General features: G+C 42.4%; 2 protein-coding genes across 8 annotated transcripts in view; both read left to right on the forward strand.

The window, feature by feature from the left end:
• Nucleotides 1–4,145, forward strand: part of RNF170 (ring finger protein 170) — a 47,746-nt gene extending 43,601 nt beyond the window's left edge. For all 6 annotated transcript variants that reach the window (XM_030938116.1, XM_010356272.2, XM_030938115.1 and 3 more), the window contains one exon: nt 964–4,145. In XM_030938116.1, coding sequence (XP_030793976.1) covers nt 964–1,233 — 270 coding nt within the window. In that variant the 3' untranslated portion in view covers nt 1,234–4,145. The remainder of the gene's footprint in view (nt 1–963) is intronic.
• A 9,901-nt stretch (nt 4,146–14,046) lies between these two features.
• Nucleotides 14,047–21,095, forward strand: THAP1 (THAP domain containing 1). 2 transcript variants are annotated; one of them, XM_010356292.2, is made up of 3 exons: nt 14,047–14,374; nt 18,343–18,538; nt 19,426–21,095. In XM_010356292.2, exons 1-3 carry the CDS (start codon nt 14,304–14,306, stop codon nt 19,798–19,800), a joined length of 642 nt encoding a protein of 213 aa, XP_010354594.1. In that variant the 5' UTR covers nt 14,047–14,303; the 3' UTR covers nt 19,801–21,095. The 2 variants fall into 2 exon arrangements, with proteins under 2 accessions (XP_010354594.1, XP_010354603.1); XM_010356301.2 differs by lacking the exon at nt 18,343–18,538 and having other exon boundaries at nt 14,071–14,374.
• Nucleotides 21,096–25,047: the final 3,952 nt, after the last annotated feature.

The following is a 25,047-nucleotide window of genomic DNA, read 5'->3' on the forward strand; positions in this document are numbered from 1 at the left end:
AAACTTTGTGAAAGTTGTAAGGCTGTTTTCCTTGAGATATTAGTTCTTCCACAGAACATAGGAAGTGATTATGAAACCACCATTCTTGTACTTTGGTGATCATTGTTCTAAAAGGAGTCACAAGATGGTTTTCTCTTGGTCTGGGGGTTTAAAAAACTATTTGCTCCTCACTTGCTCAGTTCTTTGTGTTTTTGTCTCCGTCTCCCTCTCAACTTATTTGGCACTTGTTACATAAAACGCCTATCTAGAGTTTGGGTGTATGACTGTTAACACAGAATGTTAAACATAGCAGAGGAATGACCAGAGGAAGTGATTCACTGGAAGGAATCAGTTTCACTGCTATTCTTAAACTACTTAAGCCATCAAAGTTCCTATGTCTTTAATATATAATCACTTCTATATTGTCTGGCAAGTTATAAAGGTCTTTCATACACGGTATCTCTTTTAGTTATTTTTTTCTTTTGAATTTTCGTTCTTAACAGTCCTTGCACATAAATACTCAATTAGTTGTTGAATTATCTCTAGTAGGTTAAGCAACTGTTCCTAAGATCACCTGGCTAATAAGTGATTGATTTTGAATTCAAACCCAGATCTGTATGACTTTAAAGCTGAGACTTACGCTCAAGTCTCAGACTCTAATCCTGTGCACTAGGTTCTTTGGTTTATTTTACTGACAAATCAGATGTTACTTGAGTTTTGCATTACTTTATCCCATATTTTAAGCTTGATGACACTTTAATTGCTTTTCAGTTATCTGCAATAAGATCTATTCTATAAGAACTAGTATTCAAAGAGCTATTTTTAAATACAATGCATAATTAGAAAATATGATGTTCAGTGTGTAACTCGTTAATTCATCTCAACTTATCTTAACAATGTTTACACATAGTAAGAAAATTACATTATTTTGAAACCTGACACATTAGATGCTAAATCATAATATTTGTTTTTCCCTTCTACCAGATTATGGAGAGAATTATGGATCTACCGACTTTACTGAGGCATGCATTCAGGGAAATGTTTTCAGTGGGGGGCCTTTTCTGGATGTTTCGCATCAGGATAATACTTTGTTTAATGGGAGCTTTTTTCTATCTTATATCACCTCTAGATTTTGTACCTGAAGCCTTGTTTGGAATCCTAGGCTTTCTAGATGATTTCTTTGTCATCTTTTTATTGCTTATCTACATCTCTATTATGTATCGAGAAGTGATAACCCAAAGGCTAACCAGATGAAAAAAAAAAAAAAAAAACTGAGTTTACTAGGATATCTGAGCTAACGTAGAACATCAAACGGAAGGACCCATGGCAGTATAAAGCAATGAAGTAATGGAGTATTATCTCACAAATATAAAACCACTATAAGACAAACATTTGATTATCATTTGACAAATGCCTAGGAATATATAACTGGAATTTTCACATGTTGCAAGTTCTAATATTAAGTTTAGAATTATAATGATCTACAATTGTATCTTGATTCTATGTTGTCTGGAAAAAATAAGGAATTATATAAAAAGGGATGCTTTTATATATTTTTCTTTTCCCCAGAATAACTTAGATTAATTGGATGTATAGTAAAATATTGTTAAATGTCAGTTTATCCACCTTATTCTTCTCAGTGGGTACCTATATGATAATATATAGCTGTGAAACTCATCTAAATATTTTTGTTACAATAAAATATTATATACTATTGGGGAAAATTCAGTATTTCTTTTAGTGCTAGCTAAGTTTTGTGCATTTGGAGCAGTTCTGCTTTTTCATTCTGGTATAATTAATTATTTGTTATCAGCTGAAACTGAAAGAAGAAACTTGAACTTCATACTTCAATATCATATTTTAGTTTACAGAGCACATTTTAATCAATAGAAGAATTAAGATGAAAAACATGGCCGGGCGGGGTGGCTCACACCTGTAATCCCAGCAGTTTGGGAGGCCAAGGCAGGTGGATCATGAGGTCAGGAGATCGAGACCATCCTGGCTAACACAGTGAAGCCCCGTCTCTACTAAAAACACAAAAAATTAGCAGGGCGTGGTGGCCGGCGCCTGCCCAGCTACTCGGGAGGCTGAGGCAGAAGAATGGCGTGAACCTGGGAGGCGGAGCTTGCAGTGAGCCGAGATTGCACCACTGCACTCCTGCCTGGGCGACAGGGTGAGACTCCATCTTAAAAAAAAAAAAAGATGAAAAACATTTATCTCCAGTCAGCACACTTGATGTTCACAGTTAGACATTTAAACAAGAGCTCATCCTTTCATAGTAGATACAAAAGTAATTTGTAAAGGGAAGATTGTTTTAGGAACCTGGACGATGCTGCAAACAGATTAGCCTGATGCATTTCTGAGGAAGGTGGATGGGATCTTTGTGTCTTTGAGCATCAAGCCCATAGGAAGGTACTGGGAACAGTATCTACATTTGACAAAAGAAATTACTGGTTAGCTATAGCAACAGATTGGACAAACTTGGTTAGTTTTCTGTTGTCAGAAATCTTTATAGTATTGTCTCAGGAAGGCAGCACAGATGTGCTTTATAGTATTGTCTCAGGAAGGCAGGCACAGCTCAGATTCATGTCTTGAGCCAAACAAGTGAATGTATCTGAGAAGACTCAATACCACATGGTATTGGGAGATCTTACTCACTTTGGCTGGTATTGGTCATTAGTGAATATATGACAGCAGGATGTGAGGGGATGCCCAGGAGTCAGTGTTAGCATTGTCATCTGAGATCACTGCTATTAATATCATCCATTAATTTATTAGTGAGCTTCACTATAGCAGACTGGGAGATAAGGATAAAATCTGTCACATTCTCTCTAGTTAATCAGATCAGCTACCAATTAATAAGATTCTGAATTAAATATCAATATGTGTTTTTCTAATTTGGACCTAGGACAGAGCTGTTGCTTGTTATAGAGAAAGACAATAATGCTTAAACATAGCACATTATAATTAAAGAAGTTACTCACATACTTTTCATTTTAGCCTTTGGACAATTTTGTGAGGAACACTGGGCACCAACTTCCCTTTCATAGATACAATCCCTATGCTATTGATGAAAGTGTTTTTGAATGAAGTCATACAACAAATAACTGATCAAAGTGGCATTAAACCAAACTCTTTTAGTAGGACTCCTGCATAGAATGTTTAGATAGACGTGGAAGTTGTTAAGAGGAACGGCAAGAGAGAAACTGGTTCTTTGGAAGTCTTTCATGCTACATTATACCTCCATCAGAGTAAGACAGCTTAGGCACTCCTAAGAGGAAAGGTCTGTGGAGATGACACCTGAAGATTGCATGAATCCGAATTCTACACTTCCAAATCAAATAGGTAAAAGGGTGGCATACATCACAGAAAACGCTTGCTGTCACCAAATTGAAAAGCAAATGAGTAGGAGTTTGTCACACTGCCATGTACCAGACTGGAAATGCATTTCCTACCAGTTATACATTTGGTGTGGGGGAATGGAGATGTCATTTTTTGACAGCATTTTATTTGTGTGCATGCGTTCTGCTCCAAGTGTCACAATTCTGGTTACAATAATTATAATAGCTGGAGTTACTACTAAGACTTTCCTGAAAGAGGTGTATTGTACCAAATTTTGTAACGTAAAAAAAATACTAAACGATCTTAAAGCTTACTAAATTGTGAAAAGGGTACGTGCTAACATCTCAGAACTTTAGACCTGCTTATTGTCGTCTTTACCGATCTCTGATGATAAATGCAGAAGGGATCTGAGAGTTTTTAAAGCAAGTAGAGTCAATCAGTGTTTTGAACATTATAGTAATACTTCTGTGATTCAGAGTTAGATCATATAAATCAAAGTAACAATTTGGATTTTTTTTTAACAACAATATCATAACTGTCGTAAAACAGATGGTCCAACCCCAGGAGCAGATAATTTGGGCAGCTCTGTGGGGAATAAGATGGGGAAAACAACTGTTCTAACTGCCCACTAGAACAGTGGTTTCAACTACTACAATTCTCAGTGTGAGAGGTACAAGGGAAGAAAGGACTGTGTGGATCCTTTGTGGCTATGCAGATACCTACCTCACAGAGTTGTAGAAGACTGGTGGTTTGGTTCAAACCTTGTGATTAAAGAGTTTGTCAAGCATTTTTTTATTTTGAATAAAAGCAACATATCTAAAAAATTTTAAAGATGTTATTTTTCTGTTTCTTTAACATTTGTTTGCTTTCAGAACTCCTGAAAGAGCGTTCAGTATAATGGGTGCAATGGCTTTCGTTATCACTAATGGACATCCAATATCTCATCACATTTCTAATTAATTTTGTTAGGTTTTTTATTTTGTTTGTTTGTTTGGTCAGAGACAGGATCTCACTGTGTTGCCCAGGCTGGAGTGCAGTGGCACAATCATAGCTCACTGCAGCTTCGAATTCCTGGGCTCAAGTGATCCTCCTGTCTCGGCGTCCCAAGTAACTGGGACTATAAGCGTGTGCCACTACACCTGGCTAATTGAAAAAAAAAAAAAAAAGTTTGTAGACACATGGTCTGACTGTGTTGCTCAGGCTGGTCTCAAACTCCTGGGCTCAGCCTTCCAAAGTGCTGGGATTATAGGTGTGAACCACCATGCCCAACGCTGAAAATTATTTTTCTATTAAGCAAATAAATTACTTTGCAGACCACAGTGAAAATTTAGTCACAGGGATATTTTACAAAGAAAAATTCAACATTCAGTTCAATGCAACAAATTTTGTTTTAAATTGTATGTAATTTGGCTGGGCGCAGTCAGTGGCTCACACCTGTAATCCCAGCACTTTGGGAGGCCAAGGTGGGAGGATCCCAAGATCAGGAGTTTGAGACCAGCCTGGCCAACACAGTGAACCCCGTCTCTACTAAAATACAAAAATTAGCTGCGTGTGGTGGCATGCGCCTGTAGTCCCAACTACTTAGGAGGCTGAGATGAGAGAATCGCTTGAACCTGGAAGGCAGAGGTTGCAGTGAGCTGAGATCACGCCACTGCACTCCAGCCTGGGTGACAGAGTGAGACTCTGTCTCAAAAAAAAAAAAAAAAAAAAGAATAAATAAATTATATGTAATTCACCATACCAATGATAAGTTTACTATTTTGAAATAAGGAAATATAAGGATTATATTCAACAGGTAGTAAAAGTATATATTTCATTTCCAAGTTATGGATCACTGGAAGACAGGAAACAAGAAAAGGGAACACGGAAGAGAACTTGGCTGAGGGACGCTACACTGACCAGTTTCATTCTAGATGGATTAATGATCACAGACACCAACAGGGCACCCTGCTGGCAGGCAATCCTTGGGTGCTGTTTGAGTGGCTTGTGCCCCCAGCTTCTCTGAACTATAAGTCTTATACGTTCATTCTCTTCTGACATTCCTGAACCTCCCAGGTGACAACCTAGTTTTCCTAAATCACTTCTCCCCCATCAAGGTCTTTACTTTGCTGACGGAAATAGTTCCTTTCTTTTTATTAAAGGCCATTTGCATCTCAGTAAAAGGAACCACCATCCATCCATTTAAATGCTCAAGCCAGGTCAGCGTGGTGGCTCACACCTATCATCCCAGCACTTTGGGAGGCCAAGGCAGGAGGATCACTTGAGTCCAGGAGTTTGAGACCAGCCTGGGCAACATAGTGAGACCCCATCTCTACAAATAAAATTAGCCAGATGTGGTGGTGCATGCCTGTGGTCCTAGCTACTCCAGAGGCTGAAATGGGAGGATCACTTGGGCCCAGAAGTGAAGGCTGCATGAGCCTTGTGGCTTGCACCACTGCAGTCCAGCCTGGGCGACAGGAGATCCCATCTCAAAACAAAACGCTAAAGCCAGAAATGCAAGCTTAAGTCTGTGTTAATATCTGAATCACTCTCTTATTTTCTCTCTCTCTTTTTTTCTTTTTTTGAGACGGAGTCTCACTCCGTCACCCAGGCTGGAATGCAATGGCACAATCTTGGCTCACTGCAACCTCCGCCTCCTGGGCTCAAGCGATTCTCCTGCCTCAGTCTCCTGAGTAGCAGGGACTACAGGTGCCCACCACCACACCCAACTAATTTTTGTATTTTTAGTAGAGATGGGGTTTCACCATGTTGGCCAGGCTGGTCTTGAACTCCTGACCTCCGGTAATCCGCCAGTCCCAGCCTCCCAAATTGCTGAGATTACAGGCTGAGTCACTGCACCCGGCCTCCTCTCTTACTCTTATAACCATCTATCAACAAGCCCTGGCATTTCTACCATTGACATGTCGATTCCCATCACTCTATACCCTCTGCCACCACCATGGTCCAAGGAGAGTTCTGTGTGTCCAGGAGCCTAGTGGGGGCTGTGGTGGTAGAGCCCAGGGAGCTGGGAGGAGAGCATGAAGTGAGGCTGAAGAAGCAGAAAGACTGCTGATTTGGATTTAAGTGCAGTGGGAAGACATGATCTAACAAACATTTTTAAAAGGTCATCTGACTACCGTGTGTAGGGTTCATCAGAGGAGAGCAGCGGTGCCATTAAGAGGCTGTTGTGTGCCTGGACACACAGAACTCTCCTGCCTGTACAGTCAGACGCAGGTCAGGGCCTCAGCATATACCCCATGACTGAATGCTCCCTTCAGCCTCACCACTTTTATTCTTCACATTACTAGACTGTGTTTCCATCCTTTGGTTCTCAGGTTAAATGTTCCATCCTCACCCAGACTATCCAATCAGTCCAACAAAAGTAGGCAGTGACCCTCCCCTCCCCTTACCCCAGGGCACTCTGAGGCATTCAGACATCTCAGCATAGCATCATCGTATTGACATTTTAATTGTCTGTCTGCCTCTCACTAGAATACAAGCTCTATGAAAATGTTACGACAATGTTAGTTTTGCCCACCCGGATATTCGCAGATGTACCGTCACGCCTGCCACCACAGTAGTGCTCAACACATAAAGATTAATAAATAAAGCAAGGGAAAGACAGGAAAGGGCAGAAGACAACGAAAGATCACTTCTTACTCCGTCGTGGCTGCCGCCCAGGTCTAAGCCACCCTCATTTCTCACCTAAAGGATCACAGCAACCTTCCGGGCAGTCTCCCAGGCCCCAAGTGCCTGGCTACCTACATGCAATGCAGCCCAGTGATCATCTCAGGTGTGACTGCTGGAAAGCCTGCTCTCCCTTTCTCACAGAGTAAAGGTAAAGTCCTTACGCCAGCCTGCAAGGCCCCACATGACTTTGGTCGCTCATTTCTCTCTAACCTCATCTCACATTTGTCCCCGCAGCTCACTCTGCTCCAGCCACCCAGCCCTCCTTGCTGTCCTTTGAGCAGGCCAAGGACACCCAGCCTCAGGAGCTCTGCCCTGGGCAGTCCCTCTGACTGCCAGGCTCCTCCCCTGGGGCATCCTTACAGCCAACTCTCACCAACTCCAGATCTTTGCACAATAGCCATTTCCTCTGTTAGGCCTGTCCTGTCCACCATAAGGCAACCTGCAACTCCCTCAGCCCACAGAGCACCTCTCACCGGCTAACATACTCTGTGGTCACATGTTTGCTATCTGCCTCCCTAATCCCACAAGAATGTTAGCTCCCTGAGGGTAGAAATCGCCTTCACTAATGTATCCCAAGCCCCCAGAACTATGCATGCAGCATAGTCAGTAACTATTTGTTGAATCAATGAATGAGAAAACAATTTCAGGGAACTCTAAGTTGAAATACACTTTTTCAGTTCACAATGTTATCCATTCTGACATTTATCAGACACATGCCCAGAGGACCTCAGAGATATGCCCAGTGGCCTCAATACCCATGGTAATGCTAATAAACTACTATTCTGGTATTTTGGTACCGGCAGACCTCATTTTATTGTACTTTGCTTTATTGATTTTTGCAGATATTGTACTTCTTACAAATTGAATGTTTGTGGCATCACTGCTTCCAGCAAGTACGTTGGCACCATTTTTCCAGCAGCACGTACTCAAGTCATGTCTCTTTGTCACATTTTGGTAATTCTCGCAATATTGCAAACTTTCTCATTATTATTATAGCTGTTATGGTGATCCGTGATCAGTGATCTTTGATGTTACTACTGATCTTTGTTTTAGAGTGCTACAAACTGCACCCACTTATGGTGAGCTTAATTGATACAAGGTGTATGTGCTCTCACTGACTGGCTATTCCCTAGACTCACTCTCCTTGGGCCTCCCTACTCCCTGAGACACAACAACATTGAAATTAGGCCAATTAATAACCTTACCAATGCCCACTAAGTCCTCGCTAAGATTCTTACTTTCAATCATAAGGTAGAAATGATCAAGCGTGGTGAGGAAGGCATGTTGAAAGCCATGACATGCTGAAAGCTAGGCCTCTTGTGCCAAACAGCCAAGTTGTGAATGTAAAGGAATTTTTTTTTTTTTTTTTTTTTTTTAAGACAGAGTCTCGCTCTGTCGCCCAGGCTGGAGTGCAGTGGCACTATCTTGGCTCACTACAACCTCCACCTCCTGGGTTCACGCCATTCTCCTGCCTCAGCCTCCCGAGTAGCTGGACTACAGGAGCTCACCATCATGCCCGGCTAATTTTTGTTGTTGTTGTTGTTTTGTATTTTTAGTAGAGACGGGGTTTCACTGTGTTAGCCAGGATGGTCTCCATCTCCTGATCTCGTGATCTGCCCACCTCGGCTTCCCAAAGTGCTGGGGTTACAGGTGTGAGCCACCGCGCCTAGCGTAAAGGAAAAATTCTTGAGGGAAATTAGAAGTGCTAGTCCAGTGAACACGCGAATGATAAAAAAGCTAAGCACCCTTAATGCTGATATGGAGAAAGTTTAAATGGGCCGGGTGCCATGGTTCACACCTGTAATCCCAATACTTTGGGAAGCCAAAGTGGAAGGATCACTTGAGGTCAGGAGTTCGAGACCAGCCTGGCCAACATGGTGAAACCCAGTCTCTATTAAAAATATAAAAATTAGCTGGGTGTGGTGGTGCGTACCTATAATCCCAGCTACATTAGCTGGGTGTGGTGGTGCGTACCTATAATCCCAGCTACATGGGTGGCTAAGGCAGGAGAATCCCTTTGACCTGGGAGGTGGGGGTTGCAGTGAGCAGAGATTACGCCACTGCACTCCAGTCTGGGCTACAGAGCGAGACTTGGTCTCAAAAAGAAAAAAGTTTAAATGGTCTTCCCAAACCAAATCCCCAACCCACCCCCCCAACTCTGTTCAATTTTGCGAAGGCTGAGAGAGGTGAGGAAACTGCAGAACAAAATTGGAAATTGGAAGCTAGCATTGGAAGTTCAAGAGGTTTAAGGCAAGAAGCCATCTCCATAACATAAAAGTGCAAAGTGAAGCAGCAAGTGCTGATGGAGAAGCTGCAGCAAGTTCTCCAGAAGATCCAGCTCAGATAATTAATGAAGGTGGCTACACTAACAGCAGATTTTCAATGTAGATAGAATGGCTTCTATTGGAAGAAGATGCCATCAAGGACTTTTAGTAGCCAGGAAGGAGAATTCAATGCTTGGCTTCAAAGCATCACAGGACTGGTTGACTCCCTTGTCAGCCAGATGCAACTGGCTGATGCAACTGATGACTTTAAGTTGAAGCCAATGCTCATTTACCATTTCAAAAATCCTATTGGTCTTAAGAACGATAGTAAATCTACTCTGCCTGTGCTCAATAAATGGAATAATAAAGCCTGGATGACAGCACATCTGTTTACAGCATGGTTCACTGAATATTTTAAGTCCACTGTTACACCTACTGCTCAGAAAAACAGATTCCTTTCAAAATAATACTGCTCATTGACAATGCACCTGGTCACCCAAGAGCTCTAATGGAGATGTACAAGGAGATGAATGTTGTTTTCGTGCCTATAACACAACATCCATTCTGCAGCCCCATAAATCAAGGAGTATTTTGACTTTCAAGTTTTATTACCTAAGAAATACATTTTGTAAGCCTATAGCTGCCATGGATAGTGATTCCTCTGATGGATCTGGGCAAAGTCAGTTGAAAACCTTCTGAAATGGATTCATTATTCTAGATGCCCTGAAGAACATCAATAATTCATGGGAGGAAAAATGTCAACATTAACAGAAGTTTGGAAGAAATTGATTCCAGCCCTCTTGAATGGCTTTGAGTTGTTTAAGACTTCGGTGGAAGAAGTCACTGCAGATGTGATAGAAACAGCAAGAGAACTGAATTAAAACTGGATCCTGAAGATGTGACTGAGTTGCTGCAATTTCATGATAAAACTTGAACAGATGAGGAGTTGCTTCTTATAAATGAGGAAATAAAGTAGTTTCTGAAGATGGAATCTACTTCTGGTAAAGATGCTGTGAACATTGTTGAAATGACAACAAGGGATTTAGAATATTTTGAATATTACATAAACCTAGTTGATAAAGCAGTGGCAGGTTTGAGAGGATTAACTCCAATTCTTAAAGAAGTTCTACTGTGACCAAAATGCTATTAAACAGCATTACTTGCTACAGAGAAACATTTAATGAAAGGAAGAGTCAATCAATGCAGCAAACTTCATTGCTGTCTCATTTTAAGAACTTGCCACAGCCACCTCAACCTTCAGCAACCACCACCATGATCAGTCAGCAGCCATCAACATCAAAGCAAGACTCTCCATCAGCAAAAAGATCACCATTTGCTGAAGGCTCAGGGGATCATTAGCTTTTTTTTTTTTTTTTTTTTTAGCAATACATATCTATGTGTGTATGTGCATAAAATTTAGAGATGGGATCTCACTGTCATGATCATAGCTCACTGCAGCCTCAGACTCCTGGGCTCAAGGGATCCTCCTTGCCTCAGCCTCCCAAGTAGCTGGAACTACAGGCATGCACCACCATACCTGACTAATTAAAAACAATTTTTTAAGAATCAGGGTCTCACTATGCTATCCAGGCTGCCTTGAGTCCCTGCCTCAGCTTCCTGAGCCCTGACACCCAGCTCGTGGTAACTGTTGGTTTGCTTGTTTGAGACAGGGTTTCATTCTGTTGCTCAGGCTGGAGTACAAAGGCATGACCACAGCTCACTGCAGCCTCAACCTTCTGGGTTCAAGGGATCCTCTCAACTCAGCCTCCCAAGTATCTGGGACTACAGGTGTGTGCCAACACGCCTGGCTAATTTTTGTATTTTTTGTAGAGAGAGGGTCTCACTATGTTGCCCAGGCTGGTCTTGAACACCTGGGCTCACGTGATCCACCTGCCTCGGCCTCCCAAAGTACTGGGATTACAGGCGTGAACCACTGCGCCCGGCCATTAAGCCACATCTTAAGGGTGGACAGGTCAGGGATGGACATTTCAAGTCAAGGAAAACAGCCTATTTAAAGAAACCACAAAAGAGCCTGCCATCTAAGACATAAAGCTGGAACAGAGGTAAAGACAAGTGGAGGGAGATGATGGTGGAAGAGCAGAAGTACCTGGTCCTAAAGAGCTTTATAACTCACCATAAGAAGTTTGGATTTTATTCAGTACAGCAGGTAGCCTTGGAAAGATACGAGCAGGGGCGTGGCAGGCATGCACAACCCTTCTATGGAAGATAGAATGGAGAGAGGTAAAACTGGAGACTAGGATAGTTAAGAGGTTACTGCAAGGTTAAGACCATGAGAGCTTGGTCAAGAACAGTGAGGAGGCAACGCGCCGTGGCTCACGCCTGTAGTCCCAGGACTTTGGGAGGCCCTGGCTGACCGATAGCTTAAACCCAGGAGTTTGAGACCAGCCTGGGCAACACAGTGAGACATCATCTCTATTAAACATAACAATAAAAATAATTAAAGAACAGTGAGGGTTGGGCGTGGTGGCTCACACCTCTAATCCCAACACTTTGGGAGGCCGAGGCAGGCGTATTACCTGAGGTCAGGAGTTCGAGACCAGCCTGGCCAACATGGTGAAACCCCGTCTCTACAAAAATACAAAAATTAGCCAGGCATGGTGGCGGGTGCCTGTAATCCCAGCTACTCAGGAGGCTGAGGCAGGAGAATTGCTTGAACCCAGGAGGCAGAGGTTACAGTGAACTGAGATCGTGCCATTGCATTCCAGCCTGGGCGACAGAGCGACACTCCCTCTCAGAAAAAAAAAAGAAAAAGAACAGTGAGGAGACATGCAGAGGGATGGATTTAAGAGGCATTTATTTATTTAGTCTATTAAAATTAACCTGGTCATCAAAGGATTTTATGGGTGACAAAAACTAATCCAAGATGACTCCAAGGTTTCTGGTTTAGGCAACTGTTGAACAGATAATTCACAGATGATAATCCCAAAGGCAGAACGGATATACAAAGGAAATAAAACATGACAGAATTATGGTATTTGGTTCAGTTTAAGAAGCAGGGTGTTTAGGAGTTAGAGGAGGCCAGAAGATGGAACCCTGGGGAAACACCAACATTTAAAGGGGCAGGAAAGGTAGAGAATAAGGGCCAAGGGATTACTCAACATTCTACTCTCCAGGTTTGCCTGGCTCAGATCTATATAAAGAAAAGGAGGAGGGAATGAAGTAAAACTGTTACAGGAAAGGGGTCCCAATACAGACCCCAAGGCAAGGTTCTTGGATCCCATGCAAGACAGAATTCAGGGCGAGTCCACAGTGCACAGCAAAAGCAAGTTTATTAAGAACGTAAAGTGGTGAAAGTACAGCTACTCCACAGACAGAGTAGGGCGTTCCCGAAAGAGAGAAGGAACGCATCCACCCTAAGTACAACACTTAGTTAATATATAGAATAAAAAAAGATCATGGGGAAATGTGCTGTGCTACAAGGGTTTGTGATAAAGGATTAATTACTATATTATGTAAGAATCGATATCTTTATTTATTTATGAGACAGAGCCTTACTCTGTCGCCCAGGCTGGAGTGCAGTGGTGCAAGCACGGCTCACTGCAACCTCCGCCTCCCAGATTCAAGGGATTCTCCTGCCTCAGCCTCCAGAGTAGCTGAGATTCGAGGCACGTGCCACCACACCTGGTTAATTTTTGTATTTTTAGTAGAGACGGGTTTCACCATGTTGGCCAGGCTAGTCTTGAACTCCTGACCTCAAGTGATCCGCCCGCCCCGGCCTTCCAAAGTGCTGGGATTACAGGCGTGAGGCACTGTGCCCAGCCCAATATTATCTTTAAAGCAAAATTAGGAATGCTGCTGTTCTCAAAATATTGAGATATCTGGACACTTCGAAGTCTGGGTCTGTTTAGTAAACATTATCAATCTGTTGCCTTAATGGTATACATCTAGAGGCTAGGAATACCTAACTTTTCGGGAATGCAGCCCAGCAAGTCCCAGACTCATTTTCCTAGCCCTCACTTAACACAGAGTCGCTGTCAACCCCTCTGACATATTCTCTCAGATGTGAAAATTGCTGCAGCAGCTCCCTATTTGCAACACAGCACATGGAAATCACAGCAATGGACAGCCCTTCAGAAAAGCTTCTGGGGAGGGAGGGCCTGGTGGCTCAACTCCTGTAATCCCAACCCACTGGGAGGTCGAGATAGGTGGATGCCCTGAGCTCGAGTTCTAGACTGGCCTGGGCAACGTGGGGAGACCCTGCCTCTATTTTTTAAAAAAATTACATATATATACACACACACGTGTATATGCATACATATATATAATGCTTCTGCGTCGGCAATTCAGGTGATTTGGCGAGTGTTTTTTTTTTTCATTGCTAAAAACCTGTCACGTTGGCTCTCAGAGACTTGTAATGCCTGAAGACACAGGTAATGGGAAAAAGATCAGCATTCTGGGAAAAGGTTCCACCATTTTACTAATCATACACCATCTGTGTCCGCCGTTTTAAAGAAATGGGTGCAATCAGACAATGACCTCGGCTTTACACCTGTTCTCCAAGAGGCCCTAGTTGTTTCCTACTGTAAGCCGCCCCAGAAAAGCGCCGCATCAATTAACCCACGGGAACAGCCCGGGGCGGTAGGATCCCCCTGGAATCCGGCCTCCTGCCGGGCCTCCTCCCCCGCAAGCTGTTCCTTCCTACCTACCGGAAGTTCAGGGCTCCGCCCACTTCCGCAACTCTGAAGCCACCGCCGGAAACACCTGGCTTCAGCCAATAGTTAGCTTCCCAGGAATCGTTACCTCTGACCTCGGGGCTAATCAGAGACAGTGGGACGCACCCCTCGCGAGAGGTGAGGTTGAAGCTGCCTCCGCCATCTTGGAGATGGGAGACGGGCGATGGCTGTGGTCCTTCTGCTAATGCAAACAACAAAACGGGCACACTAGTCACCCCCGAGGGAGGCCACCATCACTGTAACTGTTGGCCAAAGCTACAAAAGAGCGAGGGTGTCCAACCGAGCGCGGCGACACTGAGAGCAGCTTCCCCTGCCTTCTGCGGCGGCAGAAGTGAAGTGCCTGAAGACCGGAAGGATGGTGCAGTCCTGCTCCGCCTACGGCTGCAAGAACCGCTATGACAAGGACAAGCCCGTTTCTTTCCACAAGTGAGGACCCTGCGCGCCTCGCGGGGCCGGTCTCAACCAGGGTGGGGGCGCGCGACCGGCGGGGCCGGGGGCGGAGCCAGGCGCGTGTCCGCGCGAGGGGCGGGTGGGGTCTGGGGCCGGCCGCGCGAGGCGTTTCCCACCTCGTCCCGCTGGGAACCGTCGCCCGATCGCGCGCTCTCGGCGCGCGTCGCCGCGGCGGCCGTTTCTTGCGCTCTTGGAACAGGTCCTGGTTGCAGGCTTCCCTCGAGGCCTCGGTTGACGAGTTTGGAGCCCGCGGGCGATGCCTATGGTGGCGCGGGTTTTGCCGCCACCAGGGTCACAGAGCAGCCAGGTGTTGTAATAACGTCTAGGGGTAAATTTGAAATAGAAACAAAGGCCTTTAAACGAATAAATCACTACTTTTCTTCCTTGCCGTGGATGGGAGGCCAGCATCGTAGCAATTAAGGGTTTTTTGGCTGGGAAATCACGGAGAATTTTTGCCCCCAATCTCTAGGAACTAAGCTTTAAGGACCCTGAGTTTTGAAGAAAGCTTCAGGTACTGCCAAGATAAATCATTATCTTTTCAGCACACAATAATGATAATATGGACAGTTACAACATGGATCATAATAAAATGACTCACACTGATCTTTATTTATTATGGCATTACCTGTGCATAGAGGAAGCTCTTTCGAAAGAAACTGCCCCACAGCTTTCAGAGCTGTCTTATCCAGTAGGTAGCACAGTTAAGAGTGCTAGGATCGGCCGGGCGCGGTGGCTCAAGCCTGTAATCCCAGCACTTTGGGAGGCCGAGACGGGCGGATCACGAGGTCAGGAGTTCGAGACCATCCTGGCTAACCCGGTGAAACCCCCTCTCTACTAAAAAATACAAAAAAAAAAAACCTAGCCGGGCGAGGTGGCGGGCGCCTGTAGTCCCAGCTACTTGGGAGGCTGAGGCAGGAGAATGGCGTAAGCCTGGGAGGCGGAGCTTGCAGTGAGCTGAGATCAGGCCACTGCACTCCAGCCTGGGAGACAGAGCGAGACTCCGTCTCAAAAAAAAAAAAAAAAAAGAGTGCTAGGATCAAAAATATTCTGTTGAAAATAGGAAAAAAGTGCAAAGTTGCAATTACTTATGATAATCAAACGCTTGTAAAATGTGACATAACATATTCAGCTGAATTTGTTTACAAATTTTAATTGCATCTATGTTAAGTTTTCTTTGTAAGAATTCCTGACGACTATACGCAGATGATAGCTAAGAAATCAGATCCAGGGATAAACTATACAAATTAGCCATAGGTAATTAGCTAATTATCTTTTATAATTAGGTAAATAATTACAAAAGCAAAATGTTAAATATCCTTTCAATTTTTTTATTTTTTATTTTTATTTTTTGGTGTGGAGCCATCTGTGTTTACTAGGGGAGTGTCCATGCATTTTTTAAGTGTGTTTGATACCATGTGAGATGGACCCTATAGAAATAAATGTGTGTAGAACATAGAGAGGTCTCCAGAGTAATGATGTTACCCCTTGGCGAAGGGGATAGAACACTTACAGGATTCAGTTCAAGATATCCTAATATTGTCTTTTGATTTAATTGGAATTTCTGTAAACATGTTCTTTCGAAATGTAGGAAAAGGTCAGGTAATGGTAACAGGATTACATGTGCAGCTCCCCACCCACATTTCTGATGGCATGGCAGAAGGAATCTAAAATTATGGAAAATGTTTCATTGGCACTGGAAACAAGTTTAAGGAGGGTATTCACATGTCAGAAATAACTGTGTTTTTGGCCAGGCACGGTGGCTCATGCCTGTAATTCTCAGCACTTAGGGAGGCCTAGGTGGGCAGATCACCTGACGTCGGGATTGGAGACCAGCCTGGCCAACATGGCAAAATCCCGTCCCTACTTTAAAAATGCAAAATACAGGCGTATGCCTGTAATCCTAGCTACCTGGGAGGCTGAGGTAGGGGAATCGCTTGAACCTGGGATATGGAGGTTGCAGCCAGCTGAGATCTTGCCCTGCACTCCAGCTTGGGTAACAGAGCAAGACTCCATGTCAAAAAAAAAAAAAGAGAAATAACTGTTTCTGCTAGGTGTTAAACACATACGGATTGAATCAAAAGAGGAGCTAACCTGCATCTTATCCCTTATCTAAAAGAGCAGGTTTAGGGAGAGTAGATGGGAAAGATTTTAACAGAATCTCACAAATAGCTGTAAATTTGTGGTCCTTGTGCCAGGAGGCCCTAGGTACTGAATTTTAGCAGCAAATGCTACCATAGTTTATGCTTACAGAGCCAGGAGGCCATAGGTACTGAATTTTACCAGCAAATGCCACCCTAGTTTATACGTATAGAGGCCGTTTCCAGCTGAGATTTTCTTCTTCTTCTTTTTTTGAGATGGAGTCTTGCTCTGTCACCAGGCTGGAGTGCAGTGGCACGATCTCGACTCACTGCAACCTCTACCTCCCGGGTTCAGGCGATTCTCCTGCCTCAGCCTCTTGAGTAGCTGGGACTACAGGCGCGCACCACCACGCCCAGCTAATTTTTGTATTTTTCATAGAGACGGGGTTTCAACATGTTGGCCACGATGGTCTCGATATTTTGACCTCCTGATGCGCCCTCTTCAGCCTCCCAAAGTGCTGGGATTACAGTTGTGATTACAGGCCACGCCTAGCCCCAGCTGAGATTTTCTAGGAGTACCACTTATCCCACCGTCTGCATAGTGGCAGCAGAGAGTGCTATGTTGTACAAAGAAAAGGGACTGTCATAAAGATCTCTTACTGGCAGAGTCAGGCTCTAGCATATTGTACATGGAAGAGAAAACTGTGAAACGTAAATTCAAAACCCCCTTCGTTTTTTTTTTCTGATCCCCACAGTTTACCAAATCCTTAATTTGGAAGAGTAAAACCACAATAAATGTAAACTCTCACTATCCCCGTTTACCTGGGCCTAATGGACATCCCAGTTGATTAGAAAATAAATACTTTTCTTTTGTTATTATCTGCCTTTAATTCAAATTTAACCTATTCATATTTGTCAGACTGATGCTAAGAGAACTAGAAGCCCCTCTTTCCCAGTACATAGATACAAATGTGCAGTCTTTGTCTTTCTGTGCAGCACACAGAAAATTACTGGTAAAAAATATGAATACAGTTTTTTTTCTTTTTGAGACAGGGTATGGCTCTGTCACCCAGGCTGGAGTGCAGTGGAACCATCTCAGCTCACTGCAGCCTTGACCTCCCAGGCTCGAGCAATCCTCTCACCTCAGCCTCAGCCTCCCAAGTACCTGGGCACATACCACTATACCCAGCTAATTTTTGTATTTTTTGTAGAGACAGGGTTTTGCTGTGTTGCCCAGGCTAGTCTCGAACTCCTGGACTTAAGCAGTCCCTCGGACCTTGGCCTCCCAAGTGCTGGGATTACAGACATGAGCCACGGGCACATTTATTCTATAGTATGTATTTTGCTTGAATCTTTTGGTGAACTCACTATAAAAAGTTAAATATTAATAAATGAGGGCCCGGCGCAGTGGCTCACGCCTGTAATTCCAGCACTTTGGGAGGCCAAGGTGGGCGGATCACGAGGTCAAGAGATCGAATCCATCCTGGCCAACATGGTGAAAGCCTGTCTCTACTAAAAGTACAGAACTTAGCTGGGCATGGTGGCATATGTGGTGGCAGGCACCTGTAGTCCCAGCTACTTGGGAGGCTGAGGCAGGAGAATCACTTCAACCCAGGAGGTGGAGGCGCAGTGAGCCGAGATTGCGCCACTGCACTCCAGCCTAACAACAGAGCAAGACTGCGTCTCAAAAAAAATTTTTTTTAATTAATAAATGAGATAGATAACTAGAGCCAATCTTTAATCCAGTATGATAATACCATTGTAACATCTTTAATACCAGTGTAAGATCTTTCCTAAGTTGGAAAGTTTGGGTGCCTTTATTTTAAAAAAATCAACACAGATAATTGAATTATGCCTTCTTCTTAGGTTTCCTCTTACTCGACCCAGTCTTTGTAAAGAATGGGAGGCAGCTATCAGAAGAAAAAACTTTAAACCCACCAAGTATAGCAGTATTTGTTCAGAGCACTTTACTCCAGACTGCTTTAAGAGAGAGTGCAACAACAAGTTACTGAAAGAGAATGCTGTGCCCACAATATTTCTTTGTACTGAGCCACATGACAAGGTAATATGCGTTTTAAAATATTGGGTTGCTTTCTGTTTATCAAATTGATATGTTCATTGATTAAAATGTGGAAAATTCAGTTAGCGTTAAGAGAATAAATGTGCCTGGAACTTTGTGTAGTTAACAGTGATACACTTCTGAAAACACAAAATGCGGTTTATTTAAGATAAATATCCTCACACTAAGAAACTTAGTCCAGCCCTTGTAACTTACTTAAAAATCACTCTGTACTGCCAGTTATATATTGATAAGTTTTGGGTTTTCTTTATCAGCGACAGTTTAGTTTCAAAGCATTTTTTTTCTTCTCAGTGCTTAGTATTTAATTGGATCTGATTATTCATTTTGTCTCTTTCTTGCACCGTCCCTTTACTGCAGGTAGAAAAGTTTATTCAAACTGAAACTATTTTCTCATTTTGGAATGTTTCTATACCACTGATTCACCAAAAAAGTCTAATATTTCTTAAATTCCACAGAATCTTTTATTATTTATTTATTTATTTATTTATTTATTTATTTATTTATTTATTTATTTTTGGGAGACAGAGTCTCTCTGTCGCCCAGGCTGGAGTGCAGTGACATGATCTTGGCTCACTGCAACCTCCGCCTCCTGGTTTCAAACAATTCTCTTGCCTCAGCCTCCTGAGTAGCTGGGATTATAGGCATACACCACCACACCCGGCTAATTTTTGTAGTTTTAGTAGAGACGGGGTTTCGCCATGTTTGGCCAGGCTGGTCTCAAACTCCTGACCTCAGGTGGTCCGCCCACCTCTTCCTCCCAAAGTGCTAGGATTACAGGCGTGAGCCACTGCCCCTGGTCAGTCCACAAATTGTTTTAAACTGTTATTTTTAGTTACTAAATTCAAACATACTTTGTATTTTTGTTTTAGAAAGAAGATCTTCTGGAGCCACAGGAACAGCTTCCCCCACCTCCTTTACCGCCTCCTGTTTCCCAGGTTGATGCTGCTATTGGATTACTAATGCCGCCTCTTCAGACCCCTGTTAATCTCTCAGTTTTCTGTGACCACAACTATACTGTGGAGGATACAATGCACCAGCGGAAAAGGATTCATCAGCTAGAACAGCAAGTTGAAAAACTCAGAAAGAAGCTCAAGACCGCACAGCAGCGATGCAGAAGGCAAGAACGCCAGCTTGAAAAATTAAAGGAGGTTGTTCACTTCCAGAAAGAGAAAGACGACGTATCAGAAAGAGGTTATGTGATTCTACCAAATGACTACTTTGAAATAGTTGAAGTACCAGCATAAAAAAAAGAAATGCATATTGATTTTTAATGGGGCGATACCACATATCCTCCTCTAGCCTATAAGGAGTTTCATTTAAAAAAATAACACTTGATTACTTATATAAAAACAGTTCAGAATATTTTTTTAAAAAAATTCGATATATACTGTAAAAGTATAAATTTTTTTGTTTGTAATTTCAGGTTTTTTACATTTTAACAAAATATTTTAAAAGTTATAAACTAACATCAGACCTCTAATGTAAGTTGGTTTCAAGATTGGGGATTTGGGTTTTTTTTTTTTTAGTATTTATAGAAATAATGTAAAAATAAAAAGTAAAGAGAATGAGAACAGTGTAGTAAAAGGGTGACTTCAGTTTAAAACTTAAAATTAGTACTGTTTTATTGAGAGAACTTAGTTATATTTTAAATCAGAAGTATGGGTCAGATCATGGGACATAACTTCTCAGAATATATATATATATATATGTACATATTCTCATATGTAAAGTCACATGGTTCATTTATCTTTCTGAATCAGTTATCAAAGATAAGTTGGCAAGTCAGTACTTAAAAAGAAAAAAAGATTTGATTGTCTTCACAGCAGAAAAGAGTCATTGCGTATCTGATCAATAACTTTAGATTATAAGAGTGGATTTTTTTTTTTAATGGGCTCCTATTTTTTCCCCTCTGTCTAGCATTATAAAATTAGAAGTGTATTTTCAGTGGAAGAAACATTCTTCAATAAATAAAGTAAGGCATTGTCATCAATGAAGTAATTAAAACTGGGTCCTGATCTATGATATGCTTTTATCTTTCATTACCCTCTAGCTGAAGGACATCCAGTTCCCCAGCTGTAGTTATGTATCTGCCTTCAAAGTCTCTGACAAATGTGCTGTGTTAGTAGAGTTTGATTTGTATCATATGATAATCTTGCACTTGACTGAGTTGGGGCAAGGCTTCACATAAAAAATTATTTCTTCACTTTTAACACAAGTTAGAAATTATATCCCATTTACTTAAATGAGTGATTTATATTCAGAACAACCTACTATGTAGTGTTTATTTTACTGAATGTGGAGATTTAAACACTGAGGTTTCTGTTCAAACTGTGAGTTCTGTTCTGACTTTGTGAGAAATTTTACATATATTGGAAATGAAAATATGTTCTGAGTAAACAAATATTACTATAGGAGTTATCTATTTAGATTTAGAATAACTGTTCCAATGATAATTATTACTTTTATATTTCAAAGTACACTAAGATAGTTGAAGAGTAATAGACCCTTTAAGACAGTATTAAAAGTGTGAAACAATGGCGTTCAAAGTGTCTTTTGTAGAACTGGTTTTCATTGTAGTTCACTGCCATGCTGCCAGTGGATAGCACTGTGATTCAAGGATATTTGATGTTTTATGAACCAGTATCTCAAAAATAGAAATAATGATTAGAAGATTACTTGAAGTTGGGCTGGGCACCATGACTCACGCCTGTAATCCCAGCACTTTGGGAGGCCGAGGCAGATGGATCACAAGGTCAGGAGTTTGAGAACAGCCTGGCCAATATGGTGAAACCCCATCTCTACTAAAAATACAAAAACTAGCAGGGCATGGTGGTGAGCGCCTGTAGTCCCAGCTACTTGGGAGGCTGAGGCAGGAGAGTTGCTTGAACCTGGGAGGTGGATGTTTTAGTGAGCTGAGATGGCACCACTGTACTCCAGCCTGGGCAATAGGGCGAGACCCCATCTCAAAAAAAAAAAACATTACTTGAAGTTACATAGTCTGATAACATCATTTAGAACTAATGCTGATCAATCAGAAGACTTTTACAGATTATTCATGGAACTCATAACTGTTTTTAGAGGCTACAAAGTATTCAAGTAGTTTGGTTTTATATGTTGTCTTTCTAGCAATTCCTGGAAGTACTCAGGAATATTTAGATTTATTCCTAAATATTTTGAAAAGTGTATACCTTTGGCTAGGCATGGTGGCTCACGCCTGTAATCCCAGCAATTTGGGAGGCCGAGGCGAGCGGATCACCTGAGGTCAGGAGTTCGAGACCAGCCTGACCAACATGGAGAAACCCTGTCTCTACTAAAAATACAAAATTAGTTGGGTGTGGTGGCGAATGCCTGTAATCCCAGCTACTTGGGAGGCTGAGGCAGGAGAATCATTTGAACCTGGGAGGCGGAGGTTGCAGTGAGTGAGGGTGGCGCCATTGCACTCCAGCCTGGGCAACAAGAGCAAAACTCCGTCTCAAAAAAAAAAAAAAAAGAAAAGAAAAAAGTATATACCTTCAATCTAAGTACTCTTCTACGTAAAAGACAAATCCTATGTGTGTGTCCCAGAATGAAGAATCCAGGTTAGATTATAAAAATGGAAATCATAATGACTTAGTATATTAGCACTATTATTTAACCTCCGGCTATTTTCTTTTCATAACAGACATAAATCCCCGTTTGGAGAGAACTAAGCAAGCAGCATGTATGCCAACTGCTTTCATTTAAATAATTTATCATAGTAGTTAAACAGAAGTTTGAGGTGCAGGTACTTATTTCTGAATTGACTATCGTATTGTTTATAACATTACCAAGAAAAGAAGCTCTGCCAAGAAAAATATGTTCTGTTCAGGCATAGTGAAATAGTCTGACACAAACAGGGACAAAGACTCAATTTTTTTTTTTTTTTTTTTTTTTGAGAAGTAGTCTCGTTCTTGTTGCCCAGGCTAGAGTGCAATGGTGCAATCTGGGCTCACTGCAACCTCTGCCTCCCAGGTTCAGGGGATTCTCCTTCCTCAGCCTCCCGAGTAGCTGGGATTACAGGCATGCACCACCATGCCCAGGTAATTTTGTATTTTTAGTAGAGACGGGGTTTCTCCATGCTAGCCAAGCTGGTCTTGAACTCCCAACCTCAGGTGATCTGCCTGCCTCGGCCTCCCAAAGTGTTGGGAATACAGGCGTGCGCCACCATGCCCAGCCGGTCTCAATCTTTTAATACTGCCTTATAATACAAATATAAAGGTCACCTGAATTGCTGCTTGGCTTGAATTATCACATTCCAATTGAAGTTTTAAGTTTTTAACAACTAATTTAAATGTTTACTAATTGTATACGAGTTACGTGTACTAAAAATAATTCTGTTGTTGCAGTGAGAACATAGCAAAACTTTGTACTTGGAAATCCAAGTACATGAGGGGATTTTTTTTCTTTCAGTTATAATTTATGTGATCCCGGCCGGGTGGGGTGGCTCAAGCCTGTAATCCCAGCACTTTGGGAGGCCGAGACGGGCGGATCACGAGGTCAGGAGTTCGAGACCATCCTGGCTAACACGGTGAAACCCCCGTCTCTACTAAAAAATACAAAAAGCTAGCCGGGCGAGGTGGCTGGAGCCTGTAGTCCCAGCTACTCGGGAGGCTGAGGCAGGAGAATGGCATAAACCCGGGAGGTGGAGCTTGCAGTGAGCTGAGATCCGGCCACTGCACTCCAGCCCGGGCGACACAGCGAGACTCCGTCTCAAAAATAATAATAATAATAATAATAATTTATGTGATCCCTTTCTTAGAATTATAACAATAATTGTGATGGCGAATGAAAGTTTCACATGATACGGGCTTTTTAGCTTGCATTAGTATTGCCTGATCATCTTTTGGTGCTAAAAAAAAATACATGTGTGGCCAGGTGCGGTGTCTCATACCTGTAATCCCAGCACTTTGGCAGGCAGAGGTGGGCAGATCACCTGAGGTCAGGAGTTTGAGACCAGCCTGGCCAATACAGTGAAACTCCGTCTCTACTAAAAATACAAAACTTAGACGGGTATGGTGGCATGCGCCTTTAGTCCCAGCTGCTCAGGAAGCTAAGGCAGGAAAATCACTTGAACTTGGGAGGCGGAGGTTGCAGTGAGCCAAGATCATGCCACTGCATTCCAGACTAGGCGACAGAGCCGAGACTCCATCTTAAAAAAAAAAAAAAAAAGTGTACACATATCCACCACCTATAGCTTTTGGAAAGTTGGTAGTAAACAACATATTTTAAAATCCATTTGTGTTCCAGAATTTTAAAAAGATAGTCCACCCTGAATAGCATTTAAAGAAAAAGAATAGATTTTCCAGCTGATGGTAAATGGTGTTGCTTGGCATTATGATTTTATATGGTCTTGTGTTTTAAAGTACAGTCACTCAAGTGAAAGAAAAATACTGAAGAGCAACAACAGTGCTTTGCAAATAAGCAATACTATTATACTTACAAATAATAGAAAAATTTGCTCAAGGTAATGTTCTCTTATAATTCTATGTCTTTTTAAACCTGGGATATAGCTTTATTCTACTGAGATTTTTCTGAATGATAAATATTTTTTAAATTAAAAATCTGTTGAATTTTTATTTGTTCTCTTTAAATTCATAGTATTTTATGTCTTGAGATTATAAAAATTTTATTTTTAAAATATCCTAAGGGATACAAATAAACTTCATTGTTTTAGTTTTTGGTAAAACCGTAGAATACAAACAATAATTTAATAGAAAAATGACTACCAGAGTGTATTGGCAAGAAAAAAATTTTTTTAAATAACCATTTAAAGTCTCTGCCAATTGTCCTAAGGGAATATAGCAAATGAAGAAATGATAAGGAAAGTTTACTAAATCTCCATAAGGACATGGAGTCTGTGGCATTTAGGCTACAACCCATTTCTCCCTGACCAAACCCCCTATCCCAGCTTGGTGCTATAGAAGCTCTACTCTGAAGCTCCACTCAATCTTCTTGGATATGGTCAAGAAGATCGTACTCCCTTAACTCCCAATCAAGGGCTATGGTATCTTTCAGGGAGGGGCTGGTTGCCAGTATTTTCATGTCCCTCTAGCTTTGTGTTGCAGAGACTAAATTCCAGGAGGGTCCAGCCAAGAGGTCAGGGACTCCCTACAACCGACTTCCACTCTAGGTGGAGGCTCCGCCGTAGGTATGGTAGGCCAAGACACAGGGCCTTGATCACCTTCTCCATACCTCACTCAAGATGAATTTTCCATGCCAGGAGAAGTAAGCCAAGAACAGCAGAGGTTATAGTCTCAACTGAGGCTATAGTCTCAACTGAGCCCATAAAGCAGGCATGTAACTCCCAGAGAAGCAGGCCACTTTCCTCACTCCTAGCTCCAGAGCAATGACTCAGATTTTCCCAAGGGAGATGCAGGTTATAAGAACAGAGAGCTCTGGCCGGGGGTGGTGGCTCACGCCTGTAATCACAGCACTTTGGGAGGCCGAGGCGGGCGGATCATGAGGTCAGGAGA

This window comes from Rhinopithecus roxellana, chromosome 9 (genome assembly GCF_007565055.1).
Source record: "Rhinopithecus roxellana isolate Shanxi Qingling chromosome 9, ASM756505v1, whole genome shotgun sequence".
Lineage (NCBI taxonomy): Eukaryota > Metazoa > Chordata > Mammalia > Primates > Cercopithecidae > Rhinopithecus > Rhinopithecus roxellana.

Bases quoted from the DNA above. Each gene is read 5' to 3' on its own strand.
- THAP1 (XM_010356292.2), top strand. From the start codon at position 14,304: ATGGTGCAGTCCTGCTCCGCCTACGGCTGCAAGAACCGCTATGACAAG. The intron at 14,375-18,342 runs GTGAGGACCCTG...CCTTCTTCTTAG, and splicing joins AAGCCCGTTTCTTTCCACAA to GTTTCCTCTTACTCGACCCA. The intron at 18,539-19,425 runs GTAATATGCGTT...TTTTTGTTTTAG, and splicing joins GTACTGAGCCACATGACAAG to AAAGAAGATCTTCTGGAGCC.